The sequence below is a fragment of the Oncorhynchus clarkii genome, chromosome 20 (assembly GCF_045791955.1).
Source record: "Oncorhynchus clarkii lewisi isolate Uvic-CL-2024 chromosome 20, UVic_Ocla_1.0, whole genome shotgun sequence".
Classification (NCBI taxonomy): Eukaryota; Metazoa; Chordata; class Actinopteri; order Salmoniformes; family Salmonidae; genus Oncorhynchus; species Oncorhynchus clarkii.
This window is the reverse complement of record NC_092166.1, coordinates 35144948-35172702: the sequence shown is the minus strand read 5'-3', so window position 1 is coordinate 35172702 and position 27755 is coordinate 35144948. Positions and strand designations below refer to the sequence as shown.

General features: G+C 41.7%; 1 protein-coding gene across 2 annotated transcripts; it reads right to left on the bottom strand.

Moving 5' to 3' along the window:
- Window positions 1–85: 85 nt before the first annotated feature.
- LOC139376295 (endophilin-A2-like) lies at window positions 86–26745 on the bottom strand. Of its 2 annotated transcripts, XM_071118669.1 has the most exons (9): window positions 26510–26745; window positions 12561–12629; window positions 12237–12453; window positions 11910–12043; window positions 11644–11802; window positions 3624–3727; window positions 3398–3528; window positions 3235–3294; window positions 86–2792 (listed from the first exon to the last, which is right to left on the bottom strand). In XM_071118669.1, exons 1-9 carry the CDS (start codon window positions 26552–26554, stop codon window positions 2608–2610), a joined length of 1104 nt encoding a protein of 367 aa, XP_070974770.1. In that variant the 5' UTR covers window positions 26555–26745; the 3' UTR covers window positions 86–2607. The 2 variants fall into 2 exon arrangements, with proteins under 2 accessions (XP_070974770.1, XP_070974771.1); XM_071118670.1 differs by lacking the exon at window positions 3235–3294.
- Between the last annotated feature and the right edge of the window lie 1010 nt (window positions 26746–27755).

Sequence of the window (27755 nt, the reverse complement as noted above, 5' to 3'; positions counted from 1 at the left end):
TATGCATAATGTGCATCCCCCCCAAAATAAAACAATCCATCCAATCATGCATTGTAACCCTGAAGATACAACCAGCACACGAAGGGCCACTTCACTTTCCTTTATATTTATTTAACAAGTGAAAGGACAGCATCCTTTCCCCTTTACATCATAACAAAAATATACAATACACAGGAGATTATGTATGACAATACAAAGATAATATAGAGAGAATCCATACAAAAAGATCCTGAATTGGTTCAAGCCTCGATCCCTGGAGTGTCACAGTTACAACAAAAAAAGAGCCTCATAATGAGGCACTAAATCGCTAAACCAAGGCATTACCTATAGACACATGCAGGCTACTAGCAATTTACACAAGACACCTTCCAATATGATTCTGTATATTAAAATAAAGTTAAGATAATACTTATTTTCATAATATCTAACTAATATGGTACTCCAGTAGGGGGGTTGGTAGATCTTACCCCAGCCCCGAATGTAGTGTGAAAAACATACACATATAATTAGTCACCAATGGCATTAGAATAGTTGACAACGACACACGTCCACAAAAACTGACAAAAGGTGGTCTGAACCCTTTGTTATATTATTAAATCGACACAGGTATAACGAGGTACTTGGCACAACATGATCCTCTCTTCCCCCTGCCTAGTTATTTTTAAGTTAGGCTAAAGGACCATGGCACCTGCACCTAAACATTACTCACTGACAGAGGCCCTAAACCCAAAACCATGTCAACTCAACAAATATAATAGACAAGAGAAACATGTAAACATTAAGTTAACAGGAACATGCCAAAATGTTCTAGGGAAGGAGTGGAGAGAGAGAGGGAGAGTTCTGTAGTGATGGGAGAGAGGCAGGGCTCGAGGGGGAGGATTAGGAGATGAGTGGGGGGGGGTTAGGGATGACAATAGGGAGGGACCAGGGGCAGGTGTGAGAGAGGGGTAGGAGGGGAGGCAAGGGGGCATAGGAATGGGGGCAGAGAGCGGGGGTAGGGGATAAACTGTGCTATTTCTATATAAAAGATTATGCTCCAGTTCCACGGATGCCATGAATGAGTGAAACAACGAGATAACAAGGAGAACCAGTTATTGTCTGTGTGTAGAGTTCATATCTTTACAGTTCTGAGGCTCTGGGTTAAAGGTGGAATTGAAACTAGAACCGTTTGTAACACCCAGAAAAACACCCGTGTTTGGTCATATCCAGTCCTCTGTCCACTCTTTCTCTCCCACACACACACTGGGGGTGACACGTAAATACTCTAGAAAACCTGATAACATTCTCCAAGACCCTGCCAGCCGTGTCAACAAGCGATGCATACTGACAGACATACACCTTACTGACTGTACACAGACTGTAGCAAGTCAATTATAGGCCACTGTGGTATCCATCTACACGCAATTTGTATTTTTTACTTTGGTTTCAGCCCTCAGGCACAGAGACTAGGGTTATTGTCACAGGGCGCAGATTACTACAAATTGGTTTTAGAACACAAAAACACATTCAGAACGAAGGACTTTGGGTGAGAAATGCAAAATGTCCCCTTTTTGATAATTAGACTATGTAAAAGTTAGTGTAAGGCAGAGATACAGAGGAGAGGAAGGCAGAGAGGTATTGCAGACGGAGTCTATGAAAGACAGCCTAGCAGCAGTAACAGTACTAAACAGAGATAGTGTTCAGAGACGTAGTACAACTCTGACCAGCAGAGCTGTGTGTATGCCAACAGAAAAGGACCATTCACTACAGTTATTCACTAGCCTATGTGCCCAACCCCATATTGTTGCCTTTACCAAGACAATGGCCACGTTGGCTTCAGTAGAAACAAGCTGGAAATCAGGCTAGTTATTCCACATATACACACATACACATCACATTTTTACAAGTATGGGATAGATTATGAGTTTGAAAAAAAGGACCATGAAATAAACCATTAGGGGGGGGGGGGGGGACATGCAAAAGGATCTGTATCTACTGCAACTCCATCCTACTCCTGACGGTATAACACACAGACCAGCAGAGGGCAGCATATAAGTGCTAAAACGGAGCTCAATCTAACGCTCCACATCTTGTATATAAAAGAAGAGGGCGTGTGTGAATGAAAATTAAACAGGCTTTTGATTCCCACTCGTGGAAGAGTGCCTAGAAATGAGGACAACGTAAAGTAAATTAGTGATTAAAGGCAACAATGTCAAGGCAATTTTGCTGCCACCCCCCCCCCCACCCCCAGGTCTGCTTACAGCATAGCCTGGTAGTGTTCATAGGTACAGGTCACGCATAATAACACAAACATCTCCTCTAGGAACCCCTTCTTCATATCTCCTGGTAAGGGAGGTGAAGGGTAGAAAGTGCACAGGTGCATAGAGAATGAAAACAAAGATACACCCAACCCCAATGTTGTACTAACTTTTGCCTCTGTCAGCATCCTTATCCTGTCTCCCTCACTTTTTCTGTCCATCCATATTTGGGTGAATCTCAATCTAAAGTGACCTCTCCTCAGCTACTTTCCTCATGCCGAGATCTCCTTGTATTTAGACCAGTGACCCATTTCAGACAATTGAGATGCCCCCTCATCTCCCTCTCCCTCCCTCTTCTCCTCTCTGAGCGTTACAGGGGCACCACCACTTCTACGTAGTTGTTGGGGAAGAATCCTGATTGGCCGTGGAGTGTGCCCTCCAACCAGTTCTCGTCGATGCGGTTGGTCAGCGTGATGATGTCGCCCTCGTGGAAGCCCAGCTCACCCTCATTCTCCGGCTCAAAGTCATATAATGCCTTAGCGCACGGCTCAGAGCCTGGGGACAGGGAAGGAGAGGAACGTGTTGGAAAGAGAAAAAGGAAACTTAAAAATGTTGCATTCTTCTGAAACACGGTTCGCATTTTCAAACCAGGACCACTTCCAGAGTTTAAATGAGGGAGATGCAGGAGAGGAACACTTCCGGAACCAGAACACTTCAGAAACCTCCAAACCTCTGGGTTCAGATGGCTGAAGGGAATTGTTACCAGCTAACAGATCCAGTACACAGGGTTAGTTTAGTGGTTGTAGAGGCTGGGGCACGTGGGAGTGTGTGTTAGTGACCAAACATATACTCTTTGTGGTGACATGCAGGGGATGGGAGGGTTAAAGCATCCAACACACACCATTCCATGTTATTTAAAAAAAAAAAAAAATCCCGAAGGGAGTCAATAAAATACCATTTAAGTGTCACTCTTTCACAGACTCACACACACACTCACAGTGTTGATTGTTCTTCATGGACGGTGTTCTGTGGAAGGATGGAACTTCTACAAGGGGGGCTATACATACAGAGAAAGATCCGTTCTGGGCTGGTGAGACAATAGATACACACAGACAGGGAGAAAAGCACGCACACCACACGCAGCTAAGGGCCAATCTTACCTGATGAGTAGGAAGGGGAGTTGGCAGTGGGGGAGTATCCTCCGTTTGAGTGCTCCGGCTCTCCGTAGTCAAAGGAGGGTTGGGGTTTAGGAGTGTACTCACGCCTGGGGCGAGACTGGGCCTCGTTCAGCCTGATACACACACAGGAGAGGGGATGACTCCGGTCACACACACACACACACATTCAACTGAATTGTAGATGTCCACACACACAGAGCTTAAATACCGGTCTTGGAGTTTGTCAGTCAGCTCCTCCAGAACCTGCACGGCCTGTTTGTGATACTGCAGCTGGGACTCCACCAGAGAAGCCATCTGACTCACCTGCTCCACCTACACACAAGCACAGAAATCAGTCAGATGTATTATTTCTACAAGGGGACGGGACAAGAAACGCCATTACCATGGAACACTTAGGCACGTTTGCTTCATTGTTCTTCATTCTCTCCCCTCACAAGGCCTATTTTCTGACTCTCAAAACTACTTTGTTCCTGACTAACACGTGTTGTACTCACTCCATACCTGGAGTGAAGAATAAAAGGTAAATACCTAAAATGGGCCTCGTTTATAACAGTTGCGTAAATTACACAATTTCTGAAATGAATACGTATGTCTAAAAATAAATCAGACCAGTCTTAAAACTGTGCGCACGTGAACAAGCATTATAACTCTGCCTGGAAAACGCCCTCCATTCACCTTTTATTGTGAAAACACCCTTTATTTGCTGCATAATCTAGAACTATTGGAATTAGGCCACGTCAGTTTCTAAAAGAAAGAGCAATGGCAAATTTGATCAAAATGTCTTCGAAGGTGTTGGCAGAATCTTTTAATCTTTTACAGTCATTTATGTAGTATTTGGCAAAGGACTGACAGATTCTTGAATAAAATCTGCCGCTAATTGTTGTGGATCTGTCAGCAGAACGTTTGAATTCAACAATGTTTTAGATCGACTTTGACCCCAATCCTAAATATGCTGGGCTGCCCGCAAGTTCTGAAACTACTCAAAAACATAACATAACAGTAGGCTACTTACAGTAGTTGCATACATGGTGCCTTCGGAAAGTATTTAGACCCCTTCACTGTTTCCACATTTTGTTACAGCCCTATTCTAATATGGATGTAAAAAAAAATCCTCAGCAATCTACACACAATACCCCATAATGACAGAGCGAAAACAGGTTTAGATATTTTTGCATATTTCTATATACACTGCTCAAAAAAATAAAGGGAACACTTAAACAACACAATGTAACTCCAAGTCAATCACACTTCTGTGAAATCAAACTGTCCACTTAGGAAGCAACACTGATTGACAATACATTTCACATGAGGTTGTGCAAATGGAATAGACAACAGGTAGAAATTATAGGCAATTAGCAAGACACCCCCAATAAAGGAGTGGTTCTGCAGGTGGTGACCACAGACCACTTCTCAGTTCCTATGCTTCCTGGCTGATGTTTTGGTCACTTTTGAATGCTGGCGGTGCTTTCACTCTAGTGGTAGCATGAGACGGAGTCTACAACCCACACAAGTGGCTCAGGTAGTGCAGCTCATCCAGGATGGCACATCAATGCGAGCTGTGGCAAGAAGGTTTGCTGTGTCCGTCAGAGTAGTGTCCAGAGCATGGAGGCGCTATCAGGAGACAGGCCAGTACATTAGGAGATGTGGAGGAGGCTGTAGGAGGGCAACAACCCAGCAGCAGGACCACTACCTCCGCCTTTGTGCAAGGAGGAGCAGGAGGAGCACTGCCAGAGCCCTGCAAAATGACCTCCAGCAGGCCACAAATGTGCATGTGTCTGCTCTAACGGTCAGAAACAGACTCCATGAGGGTGGTATGAGGGCCCGACGTCCACAGGTGGGGGTTGTGCTTACAGCCCAACACCGTGCAGGACGTTTGGCATTTGCCAGAGAACACCAAGATTGGCAAATTCGCCTCTGGCGCACTGTGCTCTTCACAGATGAAAGCAGGTTCACACTGAGCACATGTGACAGACGTGACAGAGTCTGGAGACGCCGTGGAGAACGTTCTGCTGCCTGCAACATCCTCCAGCATGACTGGTTTGGCGGTGGGTCAGTCATGGTGTGGGGTGTTATTTCTTTGGGGGGCCACACAGCCCTCCATGTGCTCGCCAGAGGTAGCCTGACTGCCATTAGGTACAGAGATGAGATCCTCAGACCCCTTGTGAGACCATATGCTGGTGCGGTTGGCCCTGGGTTCCTCCTAAATGCAAGACAATGCTAGACCTCATGTGGCTGAAGTGTGTCAGCAGTTCCTGCAACAGGAAGGCATTGATGCTATGGACTGGCCCGCCTGTTCCCCAGACCTGAATCCAATTGAGCACATCTGGGACATCATGTCTCGCTCCATCCACCAACGCCACGTTGCACCACAGACTGTCCAGGAGTTGGCGGATGCTTTAGTCCAGGTCTGGGAGGAGATCCCTCAGGAGACCATCCGCCACCTCATCAGGAGTACGCCCAGGCATTGTAGGGAGGTCATACAGGCACGTGGAGGCCACACACACTACTGAGCCTCATTTTGACTTGTTTTAAGGACATTACATCAAAGTTGGATCAGCCTGTAGTGTGGTTTTCCACTTTAATTTTGAGTGTGACTCCAAATCCAGACCTCCATGGGTTGATAAATTTGATTTCCATTGATAATTTTTGTGTGATTTTGTTGTCAGCACATTCAACTATGTAAAGAAAAAAGTATTTAATAAGAATATTTTTCATTCATTCAGATCTAGGATGTGTTATTTTAGTGTTACCTTTGTTTTATATATATATATATATATACACACTGCTCAAAAAAATAGTCTAAAGTTTGGACACACCTACTTATTCAAGAGTATCGTTATTTTACTTTTTTCTAAATTGTAGAATAATAGTGAAGACATGAAAACTATGAAATAAGACATGGAGTCATACAGTAACCAAAAGTGGCATTGAAACACGATTGGTTTTTCCTTTCTTTTGGCAGTTACTGAAAGATCATACCCCCAAGACATGCTAACCTCCACTGTTAATGGTAATTGTTTTGAATATACAATAAAGCTCAGTATTTCAATGATTTACTTTATAGTCCTTATTGCTCATGTTTATCAAGAATCTCGATAATGTCAGACTGCACTATATATAAAAGAACACAGTACCAGTCAAAAGTTGACACACCTACTTATTCCAGGATTTCTTTATTTGTACTATTTTCTACATTGTAGAATAATAGTGAATAAATCAAAACTATGAAATAACACATATGGAATCATGTAGTAACTAAAAAAAAGTGTTAAACAAATCTAAATATATTTTAGATTCTTCAAAGTAGCCACCCTTTGCCTTGATGACATCTTTGCACACTCTTGGCATTGGGTGTGGTAAGTATTCAGACCCTTTGCTATGACAGACTAAATTGAGCACAGGTGCATCCTGTTTCCATTGATCATCCTTCAGATGCTTTTACAACTTGATTGGAGTCCACCTGTGGCAAATTCAATTGATTGGACATTATTTGTAAAGGCACACACCGGTCTATATAAAAAAGGTCCCATAGTTGACAGTGCATGTCAGAGCAAAAACCAAGCCATGAGGTTGAAGGAATTGTCCGTAGTGCTCAGAGACAGGATTGTGTCGAGGCACAGATCTGGGGAAGGGTACCAAAAAATGTCTGCAGCATTGAAGGTCCCCAAGAACACAGTGGCCTCCATCATTCTTAAATTGAAGAAGTTTGGAACTAGCCGCCTAGACAAACTGACTCTGTGGAGCCACTCCCCAGTAAAAAGCCACACGACAGCCCACTTGGAGTTTGCCAAAAGGCACCTAAAGGACTATCAGAACATGAGAAACAAGATTATCTGGTCTGATGAAACCAAGATTGAACTCGTTGGCCTGAATGACAAGCGTCACCTTGAGAAAAAACAAAACCTGGCACCATCCCTACAGTGAACCATGGTTGCGGCAGCATCATGTGGGGATGTTTTTCAGTGGCAGGGACTGGGAGACCAGTCAAGGCAAAGATGTACGGCGCAAAGTACAGCGAGATCCTTGATGAAAACCTGTTCCAGAAAACTCAGGACCTCAGACTGGGGCGAACATTCACCTTCCAATAGGAAAACGACCCTAAGCACACAGCCAAGACAACGCAGGAGTGGCTTCGGGACAAGTCTCTGAACATCCTTGAGTGGCCTAGCCAGAGCCCAGACTTGAACCCGATCGAACATCTCTGGAGAGACCTGAAAATAGCTGTGCAGCAACGCTCCCCATCCAAACTGACAGAGCTTGAGAGGATCTGCACAGAAGAATGGGAGAAACTCCCCAAATAGAGGTGTGCCAAGCTTGTAGCGGCATACCCAAGAAGACTCGATGTTGTAACCGCTGCCAAAGGTGCTTCAACAAAGTACCGAGTAAAGGGACTGAATACTTATGTAAATGTATTTTTATTTAATCCATTTTAGAATAAGGCTGTAGCATAACAAAACATAGAAAAAGTCCAGGTGTCTGAATACTTTCCGAAGGCACTGTACTTCAATGTAAAAGATCAACTGTCTGTTCATCTGTTAAATTCAACTTGATTCTGTTATAAACCGTGCTGCCAATGGGATGGCATAGGCAACAGCAAAGCTTGAAATACATAGCCTCTATTTACTAAGCTACTTGGCCCAATTAAATTAGAGATGCGCATGGTCATTTGTTGTATGGCTACTTCGGGGATGCATCACGGGCAGAATGTGAGAAATTTATTCTGCAATGAAAATAAGTAGGAAACTACTTCCTATGTCTAATTATTTTAGGTAGGTTCTTTTTATACACAGATTTTCACTCTTAGGCCTACTAACTGCCAATGGCTGCATCTTGTTTTTTATTCATCCCCCATTTGCACGCAATACAATACTTCAACCACTAGAACATGTGCGTACACATGGTCTAAAGTTTGCGTGGAGTGAAGCACATTCTCACGCCAAGTTCAGATTTAATAAATGCCAACTTTTGCGGGAAAACTGACGCATGCATGTTTTGGGGTATATTTTATACATACGCAACATTTATAAATGAGGCCCCAGGGCATCAGATGGGTTAGACATGTTCTCAGTTGCTAGTACCAACATTGCTGTGACATGACTTAACTGTTCCACTCGCCAGCTATGTAGTCGTGGCAAGTGGACTGCATTCTGGTCCTGAAATACTCATCAAGGCTAATGCTAACGTTGATGCCAAATCTAGTGCTAACGCTAGCGATAGGTATTATGGCTTGGGAGTATGAAACCTCATATGGCATGACGATCATACTAGCTCTGACCTTCTACCCAGACAACCAATGGAAAATAGGCTCCCTTTATTCCTTGTCACTGTTTATACTTGCTATTGAGAAGTTTAGGCACATACTGTATGTTTCTGTTAAGGGAGCACTTTACGACCAATTCATTTGTAAGGAGCACTATATATAGTATACAGGCAGTGGCGACCAATCATTCAGGTCAGGTGGGGCAGAGAGCCACCTGTTTTGAGCCACACCTGTTTAGCTAATTATATTTATATATATATATATATATATATATACACACACACACACAGTGCCTTGCGAAAGTATTCGGCCCCCTTGAACTTTGCGACCTTTTGTCACATTTCAGGCTTCAAACAAAGATATAAAACTGTATTTTTTTGTGAAGAATCAACAACAAGTGGGACACAATCATGAAGTGGAACGACATTTATTGGATATTTCAAACTTTTTTAACAAATCAAAAACTGAAAAATTGGGCGTGCAAAATTATTCAGCCCCCTTAAGTTAATACTTTGTAGCGCCACCTTTTGCTGCGATTACAGCTGTAAGTCGCTTGGGGTATGTCTCTATCAGTTTTGCACATCGAGAGACTGACATTTTTTGTTAAAAAAGTTTGAAATATCCAATAAATGTCGTTCCACTTCATGATTGTGTCCCACTTGTTGTTGATTCTTCACAAAAAAAATACAGTTTTATATCTTTATGTTTGAAGCATGAAATGTGGCAAAAGGTCGCAAGGTTCAAGGGGGCCGAATACTTTCGCAAGGCACTGTATATATATATAATAACATGCAAAACACACGTGCGTGTGTGTGTGTGTGTGTGTGTGTGTGTGTGTGTGTGTACACACACACACACACACACACACACACACACACACGTGTGTTTTGCATGTTATTTTGGCATTACTACGTATCACTTATCAGTTTGCAAACTATGTAAAAAATGTATAATTGAGATAATAAAGCCGCATACAAACATGATCTATCTTGGGTGCTGCAATAGATTTACATTATAAGTGTCCATCTAAGAATGCTGAAGGTCATTGGCCACAAATAAAACGATGTCAAATCATGTTATGTCTACCGTAGCTTTGATTGGACTCATGTCGACATCATACTTTCAAAATATTAGCTATCAAGCCAGACAAGCAGTCATGAATCACATCGACAATCTACTGGCAAATCCTCTTCAATCCTTGTCATATGAAGTGAAATTATAGGTTTTATCTATCTGTGCTATTTGGCCATAAACATTACACAACAAGTTGGAAATTGCAAATTCAACAATGAATGATTAGGAAGGAATCAGTGGCTAACTGCAAGCATTGCATGGCAATGACTATTTTCCTTCCCCTGTCTGCTATTTGATGGAGAGGGTGTGTGGTGGTCCAATGTTTCAATCCTTCTGAGTTCAAGACAACTGGGAACTCTGTGGGGGGGGTGGCTCCTACTTCAAACAGTCATCCAACTCGCAATTCCAAGTCGGGAACTCGGGCCTCTTGCTAGAGCGCCAACCTGAAGATCACTGATGTCATGATTCGACCTTGTTTCCCCCCCGTAGCTAAGGAAGTAATACGAAGTGTATGTTGTGTAGTAAGCCGTTAGTAGCCCATGTGCCTCACCCTAATAATTTGGTCCCTTTCCCCTTACTGTTTTGACTTGGTGGTGCACATGTAGCCTGTTTTAGAGAAATATTGTTGAATATTGTAAGAGCATTCATTGTCTGCTTATATGCTCCCTTTATTTATCCTACGGTTCTGACTTGGTGTACAGGGAGAATACTAAGAACAGCCCATGTTCTGAATTCTGTCGCTGTACATTTCAAAAGTGCTGAACAAACAGTTATATTGATTACGTCCATCCTAGCTCTCTCATTGTCTTAAATCGAAATTATGGATGGCCTCTTTTCCGCTCATCGTTCCCTTATGCCATAGTTTGTACATCTCAATTGTCAGTAGAAACCACATTTGTTTAAGCAAGTCAGCCATATCAGCTATGTTTTAAAAAAAGGCAGTAAATGAGGCTGAATGAACTGTTTCACTGGTAAGGATTCCCTACATGGTGCTTAAAATAAAGCTCTGCTGTCGGGACAGGTTTACGTAGGCCCGAACAGTTTGTCACCGTTATAATGCAATGTTTAGAGTTATTAAACACCAACATAAAGTGTCTTAATAGAGCGATGGGGGCCACCACGAGACAGCACAGCTTCAATGCACCTGGGCATAGATTCTACAAGTATCTTGAACTATCGGAGGGATGCGAAACCATTCTTCCACTAGAAATTCAATAATTTGGTTGTCCCATAAGTGTTCAATTGGGTTGAGATCTGGTGACTGAGACGGCCATGGCATATGGTTTATATTGTTTTCATGCTCATCACACCATTACGTGACCACTCGTGTCCTGTGGATGGGGGCATTGTCATCCTATGGGGGCATAGCCACGGTAGCCAAAATAATGGCCTATCGAGCATTTTTATACATGACCCTAAGCATGATGGGAAGTTAATTGGTTAATTAACTCTGGAACCAAACCTGTGTGGAGGCACCTGTTTTCAATATATTTTGTATCCCTAATTTACAAAAGTGTTTCCATTATTTTGGAAGTTACCTGTATATAATTTAGCAGACATTTATCCAAAGCGACTTACAGTATTGCGTGCATTTTTACGCCGCTGCTACTCTGTTATTATCTATGCATAATCACTATCTACATGTACAGATTACCTTGATTACCTCGACTAACCAGTGCCCCCGCACATTGACTCTGCACCGGTACCCCCCTGTATATGTATATATATTTTACTGTTGCTGCCCTTAAATTAATTGTTCCTTTTTATTTCTTATTCATATTTTTTTTAACTGCATTGTTGGTTAGTGGTTTGTAAGTAAGCGTTTCACTCTAAGGTCTACAACACCTGTAGTATTCGGCGCATGTGACTAATACAATTTGATTTGATGACTCACGTCAGTCTCCAGCAGGTTGTGCATGGAGCTCTCAGCCATCTCTTTGGACTCATGGAACTTCTCCAGGGCCGATCTCAGCTCCTCGTCTGGGATCTTCCCCTGCCGCTTCTTCTTATAGTCATAGTCCAGACGCCTGCCCTCCAGCTTCTTCAGATGATGCTGAGCAGGGAGAAGGAGAGAGCCCTCCCTTAGTTGATTTTGCAGGGTTAGAACAAAAATGTGTAACATTGGGGGAGAGTTGAGAATCACTCATTCTAGATCTGTACCTGGATATCTTTGATGTCCTTGTCAACGACGGCCTGCAGCGGGTCGATAAAGTTTTGCTTGACGTCGATATCCAGAGAGTCCTTGACTTCGGCCAGCCTCTTCATGGACTCGCCCACGTCCACCAGGGCCCCACCTACAGGACAAACATTTACATGAGTGGGTACACAATCCACTCAACTGCCACAAAGGACAATGTTCTTCTGTTGAGTACTGTTTTGAGTGGTCATTACTTCATACATACACACACACCTGGAATTCTGTATTTTGAGGGGCAAAGGCTAAAATAAAAAACGTATGGCGATTTATGAAACCAATTTCTTTCTTACCAAAGTTGGTGTCCTCTCCCATCTCTCGTCCGAACTTGGCCATGCTCTCCCCCAGCAGCCCCTCAGCCTGGGGGTAGCCAGGGCTCTTCACCTGGCCCCGGATCTTAGACACTGTGTTCAGCATGGTCAGCTTGGCCCTGGACGCTGGGTTGGGCTGCAGGTACTCAGAGGTTTTAGAGATTAGATCCACCACCGCTTTGCTGGTAACATCTGCCCTCTGTGGGGAGGAGAGAAAGGGTAAGACAATTATGTACAACTTCCTTTAACAAAAACGGTTGTTTGTAGTACAGGAGGGTCGTTTTGTTAAGGGGAAAGAGTCCTTACCTTCTCCAAATCTTTGAAGTCTTCATCCAGCTTGGTTCCTTCTGCACCCCCCACCTTCTCACTCACCATCTACAAAGGACAAGGGAGGAGAATAATACGTTGACTACAAGTCTCTTTCACATCCATTCTGCACTGGACATTAATTTTCGATCACAACAAAGCAGACCTAATTCAGACAGAATAGTAGCATATAGAAGTGAAACGTGGTATTGCCCATGTGATGGAGAAAATTTGCTCTTCTCCAGTCTCTGCTGGTTCATTACAGGACATGTATACTCCTAGCAGTGAAAGTCTACGCTGAACATGGTCAATACAACATTTCACCTCTATATGCTACTATTTCAAAGATTTTACTGAATTACAGTTCATAAAAAGGAAATCAGTCAATTGAAATAATTTGATTAAGCCCTAATCTATGGATTTTCACAAGCCCAGGAATACAGTTATGCATCTGTTGGTCAGCAATACCTTATTTTCTAAGGTAGAGGCGTGGATCAGAAAACCAGTCTTTATGTGGTGTGACCACCATTTGTCTCATGCAGCGCAACATCTCATTTGCATAGAGTTGATCAGGCTGTTGATTGTGGCCTGTGGAATGTTGTCCCACGCCTCTTCAAATCGCTGTGCAAAGTTGCTGGATATTGGCAGAAACTGGAACACGCTGTCGTACACGTTGATCCAGAGCATCCCAAACATGCTCAAATGGGTGACATGTCTGGTGAGTATCCAGGTCATGGAAGAACTGGGACATTTTCAGTTTCCAGGAACTGTGTACAGATCCTTGTGACATGGGGTGGTGCATTATTATGCTGAAACATGAAGTAATTGCGGCAGATGAACGGCACGACAATGGGCCTCAGGATCTCATCATAGTATCTCTGTACATTCAAATTGCAATTGATAAAATGCAACTGTGTTCGTTTTCTGTAGCATATACCTGCCCATACCATAACCCCACCATGGGGCACTCTGTTTACAACATTGACATCAGCAAACCGCTCGCTCACACGAGCCATACACACTGTCGGCCATCTGGCCGGTACAGTTGAAACCAGGATTCATCAGTGAAGAGAACACTTGTCCAGTGTGCCCGTGGCCATCGAGGGTGAGCATTGGCCCACTGAAGTCGGTTACGACTCCGAACTGCAGTCAGGTCAAGACCCTGGTGAGGACGATGAGCACACAGATGACCACTTTGTTTTTAGTATTTTTCATACTATATTTATTTCTTTTTTCTTTATTTTTAGTGGCAGCCTACAGGTACATGTTTTATAAACGTTAACATTTAAATGGATAATGTACCTGTAACTCCACCCCCAACAAAACAAAAAAACACATAAAAAACGTGGTTTAATAAAAAATACAATTTGCTGTCAGCATAATTTTATTTGAATTCATTTTGGGGTAGAATGTCCTTTTAAAAAGTCACCAGAGCAGACCCCACAAGTCACCGATAGACAGGAACACTTTCAGACAGAGACGTTCTCACACACACACACAGACACACCCATGTGCACATGCACACACAATCACCAGAAGCTTTTGGTTGATTGGCAGGTAAAAATAACTATTTTTGAATATTCCTCCACCATGTGACTCAGTGCAGCTATCTCCAGGGCATTTATCTCACTACATGCACACAGCAGATGGGTTAGTCAACCAGTCTTTACATTAGCAGTGTTCTTTCATCTAAGTCATGGAGACCCAGTGTATGCAGGCTTTCGCTCCATTCCAAAAGTTTTACACCACTGATTAAAACATATCAACTAGTAACTACTCATCAACCTTAATAACCTGCCCATCAATGTGCAATACACTCTCAAAGACCGTACGCCTGCTTCAGTCCTGCTTCAGCTGTTGCCATGCATCGTGAAACAAGTTGCACCTGAAGTGCAATAACTGTTGCAGTTACCATAACCTGGCGTGCTCAATGCTGTCACATTACATGCTCAGTGGCCAGGTTTCAGCTACTGATAGCTGTAATCCACATGATGTCATATGACATAACATGTAGGACTGGAGGTGGGCCTGCCTGGGAGTGGGAACATATTTCTGGTGCGTTTGTTCATGTTATCAACACATCTCTCTGGTGTACGTTCACATGATGAGCACCAGCCATTTTGCAGGTTCTCCCTCCGTGCATTAATGCTGCCATAGCCTGTTCCATGATCTGCGGTTCAAGATGTAGCAACAAGTAGGCTACTAATTTTAAAACCCCAGCAGCAAAATTATCAACATATGTTGCCAAGAGCCAACTCAAAACAATTCCTCATATGACAGTAGAGTCAATATTATGAATTGGAACAGACTCATGTATGGAGTTCAGTGACACAAAATTAAGCAATTACGTATTGGTTTTCAATGTCATAGGCATTGAAATTTGACATGAAATAATTTCAAGTTCATGTTGACAGTGACTAACAAATGAGCTTGAACTGTGTCAGAGAGAGAAGAGGAAGCGCAAGAGTGTCTGTATATGCGTGTGTGCCAACAGACTGTTACTGACGTTGTATTGTACGTGCATAACACTTTGCATGTGAGTGAGTGTGTGATAGTGTGTGTGTGTGTGGAAGTGACTGTGTGTGTGTGTTTATCGGCAGGCTGTTGACCTGATCGGTTCTCCTGGTAAAAATAACGACCCAGGAATCCGGTTTGGGCACTACTGCTGCGTTGCGAGATTTACGAAACACACCATGGCCCACACCCACAAGCGAACAAGTCACCCCACCAGATACAGGGTAAGTAACACACCAACAGACTAGTGTTGCACGGTGTACCAATTAGAGGTCGACCGATTATGATTTTTCAACGCCGATACCGATTATTGGAGGACCAAAAAAGCCGATACGATTAATCAGACGATTTTTACATTTATTTGTAATAATGACAATTACAACAATACTGAATTAACACTTATTTTAACTTAATATAATACATCAATAAATCCATTTAGCCTCAAATAAATAATGAAAAATGTTCAATTTGGTGTAAATAATGCAAAAACAAAGTGTTGGAGAAGTAAAAGTGCAATATGTGCAATGTAAAAAAGGCAACGTTTGAGTTCCTTGCTCAGAACATTAGAATATATGAAAGCTGGTGGTTCCTTTTAACATGAGACTTCAATATTCCCAGGTTTTAGGTTGTAGTTATTATAGGAATTATAGGACTATTTCTCTCTATACCATTTGTATTTCATATACCTTTGACAATTGGATGTTCTTATAGGCACTTTAGTATTGCCAGTGTAACAGGATAGCTTCCGTACCTCTCCTCGCCCCTACCTGGGCTCGAACAAGGAACACATCGACAACAACCACTCGAAGCAGCGTTACCCATCGCTCCACAAAAGCCACGGCCCTTGCAGAGCAAGGGGAATAACTACTCCAAGTCTCAGAGCGAGTGACGTTTGAAATGCTATTAGCTCGCACCCCGCTAACTAGCTAGCCATTTCACATCGGTTACACCAGCCAGTAGGCTGATAGGCTTGAAGCCATAAACAGCGCTGTGCTTGCGAAGAGCTGCTGGTAAAACGCACGAAAGTGCTGTTTGAATGAATGCTTAAGAGCCTGCTGCTGCCTACCATCGCTCATTCAGACTGCTCTATCAAATATCAAATCATAGACTTAATTATAACATAATAACACACAGAAATACGAGCCTTTGGTCATTAATATGGTCGAATCCGGAAACTATAATTTTGAAAACAAAACGTTTATTATTTCAGTGAAATAAGGAACCGTTCGGTATTTTATCTAACGGGTGGCATCCCTAAGTCTAAATATTCTTGTTACATTGTACAACCTTCAATGTTATGTCATAATTACGTAAAATTCTGGCAAATTAGTTCGCAATGAGCCAGGCTGCCAAAGCTGTTGCATATACCCTGACTCTGCGTGCAATGAACGCTAGAGAAGTGACACAATTTCACCTGGTTAATATTGCCTTAATATATGCAGGTTTAAAAATATAAACTTCTGTGTATTGATTTTAAGAAAGGCATTGATGTTTATGGTTAGGTACAGTCGTGCAACAATTGTGCTTTTTTTTTTTTACAAATGCGCTTTTGTTAATTCATCCCCAGTGTTGCAACGCAGGACACGCTAGATAAACTAGTAATATCATCAACCATGTGTAGTTTAGCTTTCCACCTGGCTACTCCTACCCCGGTCAACAGCACTGCACCCCCAACAGCAACTCGCCCAAGCCTTCCCCATTTCTCCTTCTCCCAAATCCGTTCAGCTGATGTTCTGAAAGAGCTGCAAAATCTGGACCCCTACAAATCAGCCGGGCTAGACAATCTGGACCCTTTCTTTCTAAAAGTATCTGCCAAAATTGTTGCCACCCCTATTACTAGCCTGTTCAACCTCTCTTTCGTGTCGTCTGAGATTGCCAAAGATTGGTCATCCACCTCTTCAAAGGGGGGGACACTCTTGACCCAAACTGCTACAGACCTATATCTATCCTACCATGCCTTTCTAAGGTCTTCGAAAGCCAAGTCAACAAACAGATTACCGACCATTTCGAATCTCACCATACCTTCTCTGCTATGCAATCTGGTTTCAGAGCTGGTCATGGGTGCACCTCAGCCACGCTCAAGGTCCTAAACGATATCTTAACCGCCATCGATAAGAAACATTACTGTGCAGCCGTATTAATTGATCTGGCCAAGGCTTTCGACTCTGTCAATCACCACATCCTCATCGGCAGACTCGACAGCCTTGGTTTCTCAAATGATTGCCTCGCCTGGTTCACCAACTACTTCTCTGATAGAGTTCAGTGTGTCAAATCGGAGGGTCTGCTGTCCGGACCTCTGGGGGTGCCACAGGGTTCAATTCTTGGACCGACTCTCTTCTCTGTATACATCAATGAGGTCGCTCTTGCTGCTGGTGATTCTCTGATCCACCTCTACGCAGACGACACCATTCTGTATACTTCTGGCCCTTCTTTGGACACTGTGTTAACAACCCTCCAGGCAAGCTTCAATGCCATACAACTCTCCTTCCGTGGCCTCCAATTGCTCTTAAATACAAGTAAAACAAAATGCATGCTCTTCAACCGATCGCTACCTGCACCTACCCGCCTGTCCAACATCACTACTCTGGACGGCTCTGACTTAGAATACGTGGACAACTACAAATACTTAGGTGTCTGGTTAGACTGTAAACTCTCCTTCCAGACCCATATCAAACATCTCCAATCCAAAGTTAAATCTAGAATTGGCTTCCTATATCGCAACAAAGCATCCTTCACTCATGCTGCCAAACATACCCTTGTAAAACTGACCATCCTACCAATCCTCGACTTTGGCGATGTCATTTACAAAATAGCCTCCAATACCCTACTCAACAAATTGGATGCAGTCTATCACAGTGCAATCCGTTTTGTCACCAAAGCCCCATATTCTACCCACCATTGCGACCTGTACGCTCTCGTTGGCTGGCCCTCGCTTCATACTCGTCGCCAAACCCACTGGCTCCATGTCATCTACAAGACCCTGCTAGGTAAAGTCCCCCCTTATCTCAGCTCGCTGGTCACCATAGCATCTCCCACCTGTAGCACATGCTCCAGCAGGTATATCTCTCTAGTCACCCCCAAAACCAATTATTTCTTTGGCCGCCTCTCCTTCCAGTTCTCTGCTGCCAATGACTGGAACGAACTACAAAAATCTCTGAAACTGGAAACACTTATCACCCTCACAAGCTTCAAGCACCAATTGTCAGAGCAGCTCACAGATTACTGCACCTGTACATAGCCCACCTATAATTTAGCCCAAACAACTACCTCTTTCCCTACTGTATTTAATTAATTAATTTATTTTGCTCCTTTGCACCCCATTATTTTTATTTCTACTTTGCACATTCTTCCATTGCAAAACTACCATTCCAGTGTTTTACTTGCTATATTGTATTTACTTTGCCACCATGGCCTTTTTTGCCTTTACCTCCCTTCTCACCTCATTTGCTCACATCGTATATAGACTTGTTTATACTGTATTATTGACTGTATGTTTGTTTTACTCCATGTGTAACTCTGTGTCGTTGTATGTGTCGAACTGCTTTGCTTTATCTTGGCCAGGTCGCAATTGTAAATGAGAACTTGTTCTCAACTTGCCTACCTGGTTAAATAAAGGTGAAATAAATAAAAAAAATAATAATAATAAAAAAAGTTAACTAGTGATTATGAGTGACTGTTTTTTATAAGATAGGTTTAATGCTAGCTAGCAACTTACCTTGGCTTCTACTGTATTTGCGTAACAGGCATGCTCCTCGTGGAGTGCAATGAGAGGCAGGTGGTTAGAGCATTGGACTAGTTAACCGTAAGGTTGCAAGATTGAATCCCAGAGCTGACAAGGTGAAAATGTGTCGTTCTGCCCCTGAACAAGGCAGTTAACCCACCGTTCATAGGCAGTCATTGAAAATAAGAATGTGTTCTTAACTGACTTGCCTAGTTAAATAAAAGGTGTCATTTTTTTTTTTTAAACAAATAAATTAAAATTGGCAAAATCAGCGTCCAAAAATACCGATTTCCGATTGTTATGAAAACTTGAAATCGGCCCTAATTAAATTGGCCATTCCGATTAATTGGTCAACCTCTAGTACCAATACTTCAGCGCTTTTTCGAATACTACAACATTAAGAACGATCCAGAATTAGAAAGTTACTTTTGGTTCTTCTATCAAACGTATCTCACGTTTGGAAATCAACTAAATATACTGAACTAATTAGAAAAGCAACACATTTTCCCAAGTTTATCATAAGACATGAACAGCACGCATCAGTGATTCGTATTCCCCGAAGTCTGTGTGTGTTAGCGGTGTGAGTATGTCTACCAGCTTGTGTAGCCATTAGGAATGCTAATGATAACCGTTTTCTGGTAGATGGAAAGGCTTTCCCAAAAACCTTCTCAAGTTAAGTACAAACTAGCCTACACCTACCTGGCAGAATCAGGATAATTTGCATCAATCAAGTGGGCATTTGTTTTGCAAACTCCATGTGAGCTAAAGAAACACTGCCAAATAAAAACAGCCCTAGGTGCATGAGCACTTGAAATAAAGACTAACTACACTCAAATCAATATTTAGAGTTTTACCAAACCTCAAAAATGGTCTCCTATGTTATTTCAGCATGGTTGTGGACTTTAAAAAAAACAGAAGCATTGGATGCTCTATACATTTTTTGAAAGCAAATTTTTGAAAGCAAATCTCCCCCCACAAAAAAAGAAAAATCAGTCCATCTCCCCACTTAGTTTTTTTTCTCCTTCTGCAGTATCGTGATAGTATAGAGCCCTCAAACTCAACTCTGGACCTCAAAGCCTGTTCCACTGTGTTTTTCCCCCCAGTGCTACCTTCTAAATCAGGGACTGATTTAGACCTGGGACACCAGGTGGGTGCAATTCATTATCAATGTTGAACATAAAATCAGCAGGCTCCAGCACTCGTAGGGTCAGAGTTGAATACCCCTGGTATAAAGTAGTGATACTAAAATTTGGGTATCGTGACTAGGGTTGGGCCGATATGTGATTCAATAGAATATCGTGATATTTGACATTGACGATATATCGTGAAGTGTAAGACTATACTCTATTTGAAATGTACTAACCAAAATTAGGCAGTTTTATCAGTTATGCTGTATCAATATGTTGAAAATTACATCTAAATTGATGAACTAAGCTGTCATGACTTTCTCTCCTTAGTAAGGATCAAAGGCGCCAGTTCAGCTCGGCACAAGGCTGACAGATAGCCAGACCCCCACCCACCCCCTCCCACCAGAGAGGAAGGGGGGAGTTGGGCAGGTTTTATGACTTAACGCAGGTCGTAAACTTTCTCTCTCTTGCCCTGCAGTATTGAACAAAGGAATGTGCTGTGTATAGAGAGAGACTCTTGCCAAAACTTCAACACCAGACACTGGGACAATATATTTCCACATCCAAACATTGGGGATGATGAGGGATGGAATAAGGAAAATGTCTATTTTGTGATGTCATTAAGATGATCAGAAAGACTGTATAACAAGATAACTGTAACTCTGAAAGTGTACACGTCCTAGTTATCAGGTTTGCATCTAAATGTTGTATAAAATAAATTACGTATAAGAATACTTTTGAAATGATAGAAGCGTGATTTTAGCCTTTAAATGAGATAATGGCTTTTCCTTTAAACCTGGGCCCAGTCAGTAACCACGCCCATGTGAGCACAGACATTGTGTCAACAGGACAGAACACCCTCCAAGGCCAGAGTTCGCTGATAATTTAAATACAGACCAGAGAATGTGAGGACTTGGTCCACACTAGAGGTCGACCGATTAATCGGAATGTCCGATTAATTAGGGCCGATTTTAAGTTTTCATAACAATCGGAAATCGGTATTTTTGTAAAAAAAAAGAAAAAGACACCTTTTATTTAACTAGGCAAGTCAGTTAAGAACACATTCTTATTTTCAATGACTGCCTAGGAACTGTGGGTTAACGGCCTTGTTCAGGGGCAGAATGACAGATTTTCACCTTGTCAGCTCAGGGGTTTCAATCTTGCAACCGCACAGTTAACTAGTCCAACGCTCTAACCATTGCGCTCCACGAGTAGCCTGCCTGTTACGTGAATGCAGTAGAAGCCAATGTAAATTGCTAGCTAGCATTGAACTTATCTTATAAAAACAATCAATCATAATCACTTATAACTACTAATCCAGTTTAGCAGGCAATATTAACCAGGTGAAATTGTGTCATTTCTCTTGCGTTCATTGCACGCAGTCAGGGTATATGCAACAGTTTGGGCTGCCTGGCTCTTTGCGAACTAATTTGCCAGAATTTTACGTAATTATGACATAGATTGAAGGTTGTGCAATGTAACAAGAATTTTTAGACTTAGGGATGCCACCCGTTAGATAAAATACCGAACCATTCCGTATTTCACTGAAATAAACGTTTTGTTTTCGAAATGATTTGATCATATTAATGACCAAAGGCTCATATTTCTGTGTGTTATTATGTTATAATTAAGTCTGATTTGATAGAGCAGTCTGACTGAGCGATGGTAGGCAGCAGCAGGCTCGTAAGCATTAATTTAAACAGCACTTTCGTGCGTTTTGCCAGCAACTCTTCGCAAGCACAGCGCTGTTTATGACTTCAAGCCTATCAGCCTAATGGCTGGTGTAACCAATGTGAAATGGCTAGCTAGTTAGCTGGGTGTGCGCTAATACTGTTTCAAACGTCACTCGCTTTTAGATTTGGAGTAGTTATTCCCCTTGCGCTGCAAGGGCCGCGGCTTTTGTGGAGCGATGGGTAACGACCCTTCGAGTGTGGCTGTTGTCGATGTGTTCCTGGTTCGAACCCAGGTAGGGGCGAGGAGGGGGACGGAAGCTATACTGTTACACTGGCAATACTATAGTGCCTATAAGAACATCCAATAGTCAAAGGTATATGAAATACAAATGGTATAGAGAGAAATAGTCCTATAAATACTATATTAACTACAACCTAAAACCTCGGAATATTGAAGTCTCATGTTAAAAGGAACCATCAACTTTCATATGTTCTAATGTTCTGAGCAAGGAACTTTAACGTTAGCTTTTTTACATGGCACATATTTTACATGACACATATTACTTTCTTCTCCAACACTTTGTTTTTGCATTATTTAAACCAAATTGAACATGTTTCATTATTTATTTGAGGCTAAATTGATTTTATTGATGTTTTATATTAAGTTAAAATAAGTGTTAATTCAGTATTGTTGTAATTGTCATTATTACAAATAAAATTCGGCAGATTAATCGGTATCGGCTTTTTTGGTCCTCCAATAATTGGTATCGGCATTGAAAAATCATAATCGGTTGACCTCTAGTCCACACGTTAAAATGGGTAAAACTACAATACCAAAATGGTAAAGACCAAGTGACAATGTAACCTTAATTTAACTTGGCAAGTCAGTTAAGAACAAATTCTTTTTTACAATGACAGCCTACCAGGGAACTGCCTTGTTCAGGGGCAGAACGACAGAATTTTACCTTGTCAGCTCGGGGATTTGACCCAGCAACACTAACCACTAGGCTACATGCCAACCCCTGAAGGTGAAGACTAGACCAAACATTCCCAGTCTGCAGCTGGTATATACAAGTAGTCTAGGACAATTGACCAAAGACCAGAGGGAAGACAGATCCCTTTCACCACCGTGTGGTACACCTCTGATGTATCTATTCTAAGAACACTCCAGAACAAAATAAGCCTACAACTAAGAACATTGTGACCTCTGGTGGACAACAAGAGACTTACATCAAATTACTTGCCATAAACAGACCGAGTGGTTTCAGAGAGACGGCAGAGAAAGACATCTACGAGTAAGTATATGTTGCATTTCTAATCCGAATGAGCGGTTATTAGGGTGCTAAATATTCATACTTACAGTGAGCGTAGTTTCCAAATGTATGTACGATAAGTCCACTCTGTCTCTCCCGTTCTTTCTTTCCCCACCCCCTTTCAATTGTGTAACAAGCCGTCATATCGGGTTAGTCCACTAGGGACTGTTTTCATTGCATTATGTTAGTAATCAATAACCTATACTGTGTGTGTGTGTTTATGTATTATTTAGTTAGTAAATACATAATTAAGCAAATTCGTGTTTCGCTGATTCATCACTTTGTAAATATGGACGAACCCTAAACTAAGTCAACAACATTCAGAACGAGTGATATGAGGAAATGATTGATTGATGACTGGTATGATATCGATATATTCCTGAGTTAATTTGGGAAACGGTAACTCATTAAATAAACTTTTCCCGTGGTGCCCCAAATTCCTAATCAGTTAACTGTTACATGGTAAATTTAATTGAGTAATAATTAAACGTAGTAGGTAATTATTCGATGAATAGCATTCATCACATTAATGATAGCCATGTCACAACAAAGCCTTATTTTTTCACAGTGTGAATAGGACTATAATATTGTAAATAAGCACAACAATTGCAGTCTGGAAACATTGTCATTAACGTGGCAAAACAGTTATATTGGATATTGTGATATTTGGAGCAGAATATCATAGAAGAGGTCTCCCAAATATCACCCAACCTTAATCGTGACAACACTACAACAGACTGCACTCATATTTCCAAAACAGGCCCCTATAACATAGCAGATGGCCTCATAATAAGGGTACGCCTGAGTCTCTGCACACTCATGGGACATTTAATGACAGGGGCTTGAGGGTGACTATGCCCAGCCTAATTGGTGTCTATGCAAAATGACCTGTCTGAGGCTAGGATATGCTGTAGAGGTGAGTGGTACAGTCAGAGGCCATTCCAGTTCACACACATACACACAAACACATTGTGTTACAGCAGTATTTATGGAGGGCCTCAAGTGTATTTACAAAAACCTAATAGGCCCATTTCAACAGTTTCTCTCTCTCAAAGCTGTCAGAAGACTTCCTTAGGACTATACAAACTGTTCTGTAGTTATTTCCCTTGATGCCAAATGCAGATTCTGTTCGTATCGGCAAGGGCTACAATGCGTTTCATATCCGTTCAATAACAAACGTATTATTAGATAAGTGCTATTGTTAGTGTGACAACTACATCACGCACTAAATTCCACAAAAGGGCATGTTGTATCTGGCAAGTAGAGAGTGAGGAATTCACCTGTTATGGCTGGTAGACCCATGGAGTCAATCATGGTTACCAATCATCCCCATCCATATGCAAATTAGCACTATCACTCCAACTACAAGATAATTTGTCATGGAGATGGACAGATGAAGGGAATGGTAGAGGGGGAAGGGAATAGTTTGTAGAGAGAACAACAGTGCGGTGGGTCTGGAATAGAGGCCAATTTCAAGTTTTCAACAATCGGAAATCGGTATTTTTGGACACCGATTTTGCCTTTTTTTACACCTATATTTAACTAGGCAAGTCAGTTAAGAACACATTCTTATTTTCAATGACGGCCTAGGAAAGGTGGGTTAACTGCCTCGTTCAGGGACAGAACGACAGACTTTCCCCTTGTCAGCTCGGGGGATCCAATCTTGCAACCTTACAGTTAACTAGTCCAACGCAATAACGACCTGCCTCTTGTTGCACTCCACAAGGAGGCATTCGCCTGTTAAGCGAATGTAGTAAGCCAAGGTAAGTTGCTAGCTAGCATTAAACTTATCTTATAAAAAACAATCAATCATTCATAATCACTAGTTTTGACACACAGTTGATGATATTACTAGATATTATTTAGCGTGTCCTGCGCTGCGTATAATCTGACTGATCATACAAGCATACAAGTATCTAAGTATCTGACTGAGCAGTGGTGGGCAGAAGCAGGCGCATAAACATTAATTCAAATAGCACTTTCGGCCCCTTGAAGTTTATGACTTCAAGCCTATCAACTCCCGAGATGAGGCTGGTGTAACCGAAGTTAAATGGCTGGTTAGTTAGCGCGCGCTAATAGCGTTTCAAACGTCACTCGCTCTGAGCCTGTGGTTGTTTCCCTTGCTATGCATGGGTAATGCTGCTTCGAGGGTGGCTGTTGTCGTTGTGTTTCTGGTTCGAGCCCAGGGAGGAGCGAGGAGAGGGACGGAAGCTATACTGTTACACTAGCAATACTAAAGTGCCTAAAAGAACATCCAATAGTCAAAGGTTAATGAAATACAAATGGTATAGAGGGAAATAGTCTTATAATTCCTATAATAAACTACAACCTAAAACTTCTTACCTGGGAATATTGAAGACTCATGTTAAAAGGAACCACCAGCTTTCATATATTCTCATGTTCTGAGCAAGGAACTTAAACGTTAGCTTTCTTACATGGCACATATTGCACTTTTACTTTCTTCTCCAACACTTTATTTTTGCATTATTTAAACCAAATTGAACATGTTTCATTATTGATTTGAGGCTAAATTGATTTTGACGTATTATATTAAGTTAAAATAAGTGTTCGTATTGTTGTAATTGTCATTATTACAAATACATGTGTTTTTTATTTTATTATTAATAATAATAATAATAATCGGTATCGGCTTTTTTGGTCCTCCAATAATCCGTATCGGTATTGGCGTTGAAAAATCATAATTTGTCGACCTCTAGTCTAGAAGGAATGGAATGTCCCTCTCCATCCAGAAACACTACACTTCCCTCCATCCCTCCCAACAAACGGACACATGATGGTAACTTCAGTCAGAGGTGCATTCTCTGTAGTCATGACAATGGATATGGCAATGCAGGCTGATAAGCATCTGTAGTTTTACCAATATATTTAGCTATTATAATAAAATGTCCATGACATCATCCCGACACACACTTGTTGGTTGAGCTCAGATAAAAAGGTTTAATGTCTCGTTCACTCACACAGCTAGTTTAATTCGCCTCTAGTCTACCCTGCTTTACCCATCCCTCCAATGGAAATCTGGTAAACCCAGGCCAGGATGTATGTCAGGAGAGTGGTTGAATTTTTATGCTGAACTCAGCAGAGAATGAGAGAAGGGGTATTTAAATTGAGTCAAGTCAACATTCTGATACGAAACTCACTAGCTAATTTAGCTAGCTATGCAAACATATAATGACATCGCTGCAATGGCGCTGTTTTCAAACGCGTTTTTTTTAATGGCAAATTGAAACATTGTAGTGAGCTAGCCGTAGCAAATTTAAACATTGTGTCAATCGCATAACGACGCGACAAAGTAACTGCACAGTCAAGAGTTTCTAAACCGTGCTGAACTGACATCTAGCTAGCTGCTAACAGTAGCTAACTAACGTTCCCAACTCACCGGCGCTATGCCGATTTAACTTTGCGATGACTTTACCCGTCCACCGAAGTTATCCATTAGACTAAATTAAAAGTTGAATAATTTAGATAAACATTTGGGTCACATATTTCCTCGTAAAAAAATAACATTAATAGCTTTTGCATAAGTAAAGCTACCGCTAGCAAGCTAACGTTAGCCGAAGTAAAAAAGTTGTTGTTCACTGACCTGGCTGGCTTTATAAAATTGTTTCTTGAAGCCTGCGACAGACATTTTTGCAGCAGGATATTAGTTTATTTCTTTACGTGCAAGCTCCTTCAAAATAAATGCTGAAAGTTAGATTTTATGAATAGCTCGCTGAAGTTTCTCTGCTGCTTTGACCATACACGTCTTCCAGATGGTTTATCTTATGCCTTGGTGAGTGGAACTTGTCTGGCAACCATACTTCCTGTAAAGAGTAGTAAAATCTGTGGCTAGATGACGATTTTGCAACTCCCACTATTGCCCAAGGGGATTAAAGTAACTGTCCAGTGTTCCCAGATGTATATGAAATATGACCTATAGTTACTTACAATATGAGTTAAATAGTTTTCCTTCCAAAATGTTTTTAATTAAGTATGTTACAAATAAACGTTTCTGTGTTGGATTGGTGTAAACCCAGTGCTACTACATGGCACAATGATGACAGCCCTTCTCTTTTTGAACACATCTAACCAGTTTTCCAGACATGGATTAGGCTAAAACCTAGTTCTGAATTTGTAGAGCATGTATGAGTCATAAAACCCGGAAATGGTTCCAATCGTTTTTTCCATCTGGGATTTTGCAAATAGCCACTTCATATAAGGTCTGTGTTTCATGTCGGTTTACCCTGGTGTGATGTTTTAACTTCGCAAATCTCTCTGGACAAGGTAACTTTTAGCAATAATTAGCATTGCACATTTTTGCAAGTAAATTGAGGTGAATATGTTGAGAAAACTCACCTTGACCAAGAGAGAATTACATGGCTATCAAAAATGTCACGTTAAGGTAAGCTTTTTTGTAATATTCACGATGCGAAAAATGAATGGTGGAAAAACCATTGGAACCATTTATGTGTTTATAGGTGTTAATGAGCATTCACTGTGGCTGACAATGGAAAATGTCTACCGAAATTGTATTTTTAGTCCAGGACTAGGTCTAATCTGTGTTAATGCAATATTAGTTTAGAAATTGTACGAGGGGTTTGATTGGCTGTCAGAAAATGTATTTTTTTTTCTCTGGGTTGATACCTCATTGTTTGCATTTTGAAAATCTAACCGTTGTAAAGATAAGGGAATGCATGTGGGATTTTGAGTGAGAAAGACCGAGGTTGTGCCAACAACATCAAAGACCCATTCAAGACTGATGTCAAGAGGAGTTAGCCATCTTCTTTATCTGCTGAACTGTGAGAGGACAGGTGGTTGCTACAATGAAAGGTGGATGCCACTTGGAATCT

What these genes read in the sequence shown, in the direction of transcription:
- LOC139376295 (XM_071118669.1), bottom strand. Translation starts at nt 26,554, where the DNA reads ATGTCTGTCGCAGGCTTCAAGAAACAATTTTATAAAGCCAGCCAG. An exon ending in ACTGACAAACTCCAAGACCG is followed by an intron (nt 3,529 to 3,623) that starts GTATTTAAGCTC and finishes TGTGTGTATCAG; the next exon opens with GCTGAACGAGGCCCAGTCTC. An exon ending in CTCCCCTTCCTACTCATCAG is followed by an intron (nt 3,295 to 3,397) that starts GTAAGATTGGCC and finishes CTGTATGTATAG; the next exon opens with CCCCCCTTGTAGAAGTTCCA.